The 7894-nt window shown below is 39.9% G+C and overlaps 1 protein-coding gene across 1 annotated transcript in view; it reads left to right on the top strand.

Annotated features, from left to right (window-relative positions):
* Nucleotides 1-7347, top strand: part of serpinh2 (serine (or cysteine) peptidase inhibitor, clade H, member 2) — a 25010-nt gene extending 17663 nt beyond the window's left edge. The window contains exon 5 of the mRNA XM_046852013.1: nucleotides 5827-7347. Within this exon, the coding sequence (XP_046707969.1) occupies nucleotides 5827-6123 (297 nt within the window). The 3' untranslated portion in view covers nucleotides 6124-7347. The remainder of the gene's footprint in view (nucleotides 1-5826) is intronic.
* Nucleotides 7348-7894: the final 547 nt, after the last annotated feature.

Genomic DNA, 7894 nt, shown 5'->3' with positions numbered 1-7894 from the left:
AAAAGAAAGAAAATCGGTGAAACCTTCGACATTTATTTAATCGAAAGAACAAACCATGGGAAAAAGGAACGAAAGAAAAAGATCTGTGCTCAGGGCAGAGAGTGTGACATGCACGATTTCCACCCAGTGAAAGGTATTATAACTAAACCATGTTCACTTGAGTTTCCTCTTGCTGCTTCTCGATTCCATCTTTCTATTCTTTCACTGTTCCGTCACTGTCCCTTTATCCACCAGTCACGTTTAGTGCATTAGCAAGCAGTCTGGGGTGACGCATTACTGCGTGACACATCACACACTTTCTGCATTTATTTCAAGAAAACCCTGGCCCTGTAGTGCCACATTCATCCGACAGCTCTTCCCTCATTCTGTCTTCTTCTCCCTCCCACTGAGCTCATCTAGCATACTCTCAGTCTTCCCAAACTGTCTGAGATATCAAACTTCTTGCACCTCAGCTAGGTTTTACCTCCTCACTTAGGACTGCACTATATAAATGCACAAATATATAAATGCATCTGTCCAAAATAAAATTAATCTGTTGTAAACATGCCTATTCGTTCCTGACAGAGATATCTGGGTTTGAATATTGCTTCCCAGATGCAGAATTAAAATTTAAAGGACCATGACTACAGTACTTTGGGGAATGGCTGATTACAAAACATTATAAAAATATATGGCCAAAATAATGTGAACAAACCGACCATCACAACCATATGTTCTTCCCTGCACACAGCTGGAAGTACACATTTGTATAAATTGTCTTTGCATGCTTCTCTTCACTATAACTGAGAGGCCCAAACCTGTTCCAGCATGACATTTGCCTTGTGCATAAAGTGTGTTCTGTGAAGATGTGGTTTACCAATATTGAAAACAAATGTGCTGTACAGAGCCCTGACCTCAACCCCACTGAACAACTCTGAGAAAAATAAAAATGCTGGCCAAGCGTTAGACGTCCTCTCCATACATCCAAGCCTGACCTCACTAATGCTCATGTGGCTGAATGAACACAATCTCCCCATAGACATATTCCAAAATCTAGTGGAAATTCTTCCTAGGAAAGAGTGGAGGGTTATTAAACCAGCAACTGGGGATTAAATCTGGACTTGTAAGTTCAACAAGCACATACAGTATGGGATGATGGTCAGGTGTCAGCGCTGAACGTATCAGCCTCAAAACCTAGCATAAAAGTATGAAATAACAAGCAGGGCGCTGGAGTTTCAGGAGTCAGCACTTTGTAGCAGTCAACAAATTTTCATCTATTGTGGAGATTGCAGGACAGAGAGATTTGTGCTGTCCAGGTTCTCAGCCACCTGACAAGCTGAATTTTTTTATATTTTTTTTTTTGAGACAGAGTAAAAAAATAAGGATGGTGAAGGGAATGACCATGACCTGAGATTATCTCATAGATGTTCTACAAAATAAAATTGACAGTCTCATTCATTAATAATTAAAAAAAAAAAATTTATAACAGTTGGAAAATCACTATGGAATAAGAGCGATCATACACTTTGGCATGTGCAGTTATCAGAAAACAATCCACATTGGAGAGCTAACAGCAATTTCACTTCACACCAGGTCACACGACTGCTTTCTATTTTCCGATAACAGCATGCCTTGTCTTGTTTTATTCCTTTCTTATTATACTTCTCCAAAGACCAAAACCCCTTCACTTGCGTCCTTATTTTATTGGATATCACTATATTTCTGAAGGTAGAATTTTTTTTTTTATTCATATAGTCTTTACAAGTGCTGGTACACATTCACATTCACATGTTCATACCGCATACTGTATCGCCTATTGCTTTCAAGCACTTTTTGCATTCTTTGTTAGTCTGCATTTCTTTTTTCAGAATTGGTGAAAATGACATCTTTAATTGCCCCTGATTTCCGCCTCCTGCGCTCTGGTCATTTTAAGTCCATTAACGCTTCCGTAGACGGCAGAAAAATTTTGATTTTTTTTTTTCCAAAATTGCTGAGCCTGACACTTGTGATACTGCTCTGCAAAATACTAAATAACATGACAAATAACATATCAAGTAAGAGCTTCAAGCTTGAATGCCCTTTTAAGCTGAACTAGCATCCACTTAACTGGTCGGAATGGGGCTAAATTATATAGTGTTACGATCAAGTGGTTGTAATATTGGTAGAGCTAGAACAGGCTTTTTTGTTGTCAGTAGCCTGTAGTGAATGTGTACATTTCACACATTTCTCAGTCTCAGCTTGGTTGGACATCTGGCTCTGATCCATCACCGTCGCTAAACCCTACAATGTTCTCAGTAGTGGCAGCAGAAACACTTAATATTTTTGCATTGATTGTTTGAAACAAATAAGTGAATCTTCTTCGCCTCTTTATCCCACAATAAAGTTGTATTTAGGGAATCTGGCATGGCACAAGCTGGGAAACATCTGATAATGTTGCACATTATAGTTGCTGGCAACAGCATTGTTGTAGGAAAAAGACTCCTAGTCGAGGTCTTCATGAGCTGAGATTAGAGTGTAGGAGAGAAAATGAGCACACAAAAAACCTTTCATCTTCCTGGGAAAGTTGCAGAAAAGTATCTGAGAGTATAAAATTGGAGGAGCTGGGTGACTTTACAGCAGTTACTACTTGAGTTTCTGCAGGCAAAAGGACAGAGCTTAGATAGGGGTTGAAGCGAGGACAAGGAAAGGTGGACGGGTTGAAAGAATGTTGCTCGCCTGACATGCAGGTTAAAGCAAGGAAAAGGCAAGTGTGAGAAATTAACAGTGCACAAGAAAGGGGAGGATGCAATGAGCGCAATAGGGCATCTGAGGGATTAGGATGCTACAGAGGTGGTAAAGGCACAATGCAGAGACAGTGATGAAGTGGAGGGAGAAAGAATAATAGATGAGGACAATAAAAGTGCATTAGAGTGGTGCATTGTGTGTGTGTGCGGTGGGGCTGTGGTGGGTCGCACACAGTTACACAGGTGACATGGATTGGCACTGCCTTTCTGTCCTCTTGCTCAATATCAGCTGTTCTCCAGGCAAACAGGGATCTATCTGCTCCATTTAAATCATGACATAACTGCTAATCCCAGTTTTCATTTGTTGTTAAATGACACATACCTTACACAAGTTTTGCTTGTACAAAATGTAACCTAGGAACAATATGGGACAAGAGAATCAGGAACCCTGAAAACCAGATTGTGTGTTATGTTTGGGGCAAACTGTTTTATTCATTCATCTTCAATAACCACTTTATCCTGGTCATGTTTTTTGGTGAATCACATGGTGAAAACACACACACACACACACGGTATATATATATATATACAGTGAGGAAAATAAGTATTTGAACACCCTGCTATTTTGCAAGTTCTCCCACTTAGAAATCATGGAGGGGTCTGAAATTGTCATCGTAGGTGCATGTCCACTGTGAGAGACATAATCTAAAAAAAATTTTAAAAAAATAAATCACAATATATGATTTTTAAACTATTTATTTGTATGATACAGCTGCAAATAAGTATTTGAACACCTGTCTATCAGCTAGAATTCTGACCCTCAAAGACCTGTTAGTCTGCCTTTAAAATGTCCACCTCCACTACATTTATTATCCTAAATTAGATGCACCTGTTTGAGGTCGTTAGCTGCATAAAGACACCTGTCCACCCCATACAATCAGTAAGAATCCAACTACTAACATGGCCAAGACCAAAGAGCTGTCCAAAGACACTAGAGACAAAATTGTACACCTCCACAAGGCTGGAAAGAGCTACGGGGAAATTGCCAAGCAGCTTGGTGAAAAAAGGTCCACTGTTGGAGCAATCATTAGAAAATGGAAGAAGCTAAACATGATTGTCAATCTCCCTCGGACTGGGGCTCCATGCAAGATCTTACCTCGTGGGGTCTCAATGATCATAAGGAAGGTGAGAAATCAGCTCAGAACTACACGGGAGGAGCTGGTCAATGACCTGAAAAGAGCTGGGACCACCGTTTCCAAGGTTACTGTTGGTAATACACTAAGACGTCATGGTTTGAAATCATGCATGGCACGGAAGGTTCCCCTGCTTAAACCAGCACATGTCCAGGCATGTCTTAAGTTTGCCAATGACCATTTGGATGATCCAGAGGAGACATGGAAGAAAGTCATGTGGTCAGATGAGACCAAAATAGAACTTTTGGATCATAATTCCACTAAACGTGTTTGGAGGAAGAAGAATGATGAGTACCATCCCAAGAACACCATCCCTACTGTGAAGCATGGGGGTGGTAGCATCATGCTTTGGGGGTGTTTTTCTGCAAATGGGACAGGGCGACTGCACTGTGTTAAGCAGAGGATGACCGGGGCCATGTATTGCGAGATTTTGGGGAACAACCTCCTTCCCTCAGTTAGAGCACTGAAGATGGGTCGAGGCTGGGTCTTCCAACATGACAATGACCCGAAGCACACAGCCAGGATAACCAAGGAGTGTCTCTGTAAGAAGCATATCAAGGTTCTGGCATGGCCTAGCCAGTCTCCAGACGTAAACCCAATAGAGAATCTTTGGAGGGAGCTCAAACTCTGTGTTTCTCAGCGACAGGCCAGAAACCTGACCAAAATCCCTCCTGCAGTGTGTGCAAACCTGGTGAAAAACTGCAGGAAATGTTTGAGCTCTGTAATTGCAAACAAAAGCTACTGTACCAAATATTAACATTGACTTTCTCAGGTGTTCAAATACTTATTTGCAGCTGTATCATACAAAGAAATAGTTAAAACAATCATACATTGTGATTTCTGGATTTTTTTTTTTTTATTATGTCTCTCACAGTGGACATGCAACTACGATGACAATTTCAGACCCCTCCATGATTTCTAAGTGGGAGAACTTGCAAAATAGCAGGGTGTTCAAATATTTATTTTCCTCACTATATATATATATATATATATATATATATATATATATATATATATATATATATATATATATATATATTCACACCTAGGAGCAATTTAGCATAGCTATTTCACATATTGGCATGGTTTTGGGAGAAAATCTAAAAAACTAGAGGGAACCTGATACAGACGTGGAGAATATGTGAAACTTTTCACCCGCGCTCTGGATTGAACCACTGGACAGACCCTGAAGCTGTGAGCAGCAATTCTGCCCAAGGCCACTCTGTTAGGAGGGTTAATCTTCCATGCAATGCTTCCTACAGACACTCTCTCTCTCTCTCTCTCTCTCTCTCTCTCTCTCTCTCTCTCTCTCTCTGTGTCTGTGTGTGGGCTGTCACTTCTAACGGATCTCATCTGCAGGAATATAAACTACCTGTCACACGGCCTCTTTCTGCTGAATTCATATCAGAAAGAAAAACAAAGGAGGGCTGAGGTCAGTGGGATCATTTTTAAATTATTCATAAGCAACTCATCCCCTGCCGCCGTCGTCAATCGCTGTTGCCCAGTATGAATTGTACATTGCCATCAAGGGCATCTGTCACACTTTCAGAGATATGAAAGACAATATAGAAGAGCGAGAACAAATCTTTGAAATGTCATTGATTTATTGTGTCACTGAGTGTATGTGTTTTCTTTTGCTTATTTCATCTGTCTGGAGAATTTGTGTGATTTTATATTAAACCATTTAATGTCATAAGAGACATAAAGGTTTCATTTTTAGTACTTCCCCTTGGCTGATGCTTTAGCTTCTTTTTAAATAAAATTTTCTTTGCATAATTGATATCGACCACTTTGCGTGCACTCTGTAGTCTTTTAGTGCTAAGTAATTTGGGGCAAAGACCTTTGATTTGTCTTTCAGAAAGGCTAACATGAGCCAACTGCTTCCTCCGTTTTTATTTCCCACTCTCTCTGTTTGTATTATTCCTCTTCAGAAACAGTTAGCCGCACTGGGTGTGGTCGATGCCTGGGACCAGAAAGAAGCAGATTTCTCAGGTCTTGGGAAGGGGAAACTTCATCTGGGTGATGTTCTTCATTGGGCATCTCTGGAACTGGCGTCCGATTCAGGCAATAAGGACGGCATAGACGAGGATCAGCATGTGGAAAAGCCCAAACTTTTCTACGCAGATCACTCCTTCATTATGTTGGTGAAGGATAACAGCACTGGAGCCCTGCTGATGTTGGGTGCATTAGATCTGGCAGAGGGAGCTGCACTACATGATGAACTATAAAATATGGATTATGTATTCACTTACCTAAAGCTGGATATTTTAGGACATTTCTTCAGTTTTTGGTGACTCATTTAAATGTATATCAAAGACGGTGACAATCTAAGCCATTTGTCCAATAACAATGGTATATACGTATGGTTTTTCTTATAATATGTAATGTAATGAGTGAGTAATTATAGGTCCAATTTTGTAGTACTGTAAGTTGTAAAAAAAAAAAACAGAGAAGACAAGATTAAGGGTTGGCAGAATCTTGTATTATCTCTAACACCTATTGAGCTCTATTAAATGTGCAAAGAAGAGCTAATAGAAGGTGTAAAACGATTTATTAGAGCTTAGAAAATCTAGGCGAACAATTTCACCCAAGCTGAACCTGGAACTCATTCCATTATTGTAACAAACGGGCTCACCATGAGCACACACCAGGCATTCACACACTGATGGCCCCCCTGAGAGATTAATCCTTTCACACTTGTGAAATATTCAGTGGATTGTTCTCAGATCTCTCTGTGATAGTGTGTCACTTTTACTTATATTCATATTAGCATCCTGACATGGCTTCTTCTCTCGTTTTAACACTGGAAGATCTAAAGGCACATTCAACATGGCAACGTGATCCCTTCTACCAAAAACAATACCCAACACTGCTAGTCCTGAAGTTGGCAAGCGTATCAAAAACCTTAGCCAAAGGGTGCATTTACTTTCTCACCACACACCAGTTGCCAACGAAATGATCTGACAATTGCACTGAACTCTGACATGGGATGAGCTTGATTTGTCTCTGTCTCTCTAGCAGAGATGTTCCCAAATAGATTGGGAGCTCCAGGGGGTCAGGCTCTAAGCTGGCATGCCGATTCCCACTTCAGGAGCAGTCCCCTGGGAGAAAGATTGCTCAACCAGCCTGTTATTGATGGGATCAGCTTAATACTAATGACGCTAATGACTCAAGACCACAGTCAAAACCACAGGCTGACGATAAACCTTTAATCTTTTAATTCCTCCTCGGATCAATGGATTCGGTGCCCTTGTGACATGTCCGTTTAGAGTGGTTAGGAATTACATTTAAAATGTTGTCTGTGTGTGTTTTATGTAATGCCTTATAATGTGTTATTTTTATCTTGTAATTACATTATTGTGTACAAAACAGATGTTACTAAACTATTTATATAACTGTATTGGTAACATACTGCACTGTCATGGTATCACTTTCATTAATGCCAGAATAAAGTGGGGCATAGTATACTGAATAAAGTTTTCCATAGATAATTTCATAATCCAGAATTCTGAAACATATTATTTTATCGTAATCTAAAGGTATATTTCTAAAAAATGCTGTGTCCCTAAATAACCCTTAAAATAGTTCAGGAGACAGCTGGGCTGCAGTCAAATAGCAGACTGTAATGTTAAATCTGGCAAAATCTAATAAAAATAAAAAAAATCATGAAATAGAAGAGCCATTAGGACTTTATCACCCTTAATAGTAACCATCGGTAAGCTTTAGGAGTTTTATTACATTTTTTCACTTACATTCAAATGCATCAGTGCCTTTGTCTGGAAGTGCACATGCTTTGAAATGACATTATTATTCCTGAAAGCATAAAGAGTATGTTACTTTTGGATAATGCTTCCTTCTCTCGGGTGTTTTGAAAGTATAAATATGTTATACATTTGTCCACGTCTAGAGGAAACATCAAGGATTCAGCCTGGAGGTAAGCCTGTTCCTCTCAGCTATTGCTCCAACATCCCTGAGATAGGTGTCTTACATCCTGCAGCT

Source organism: Silurus meridionalis, chromosome 6 (genome assembly GCF_014805685.1).
Source record: "Silurus meridionalis isolate SWU-2019-XX chromosome 6, ASM1480568v1, whole genome shotgun sequence".
Taxonomy (NCBI): Eukaryota; Metazoa; Chordata; class Actinopteri; order Siluriformes; family Siluridae; genus Silurus; species Silurus meridionalis.
This window is presented reverse-complemented; position numbering and strand designations above follow the sequence as displayed.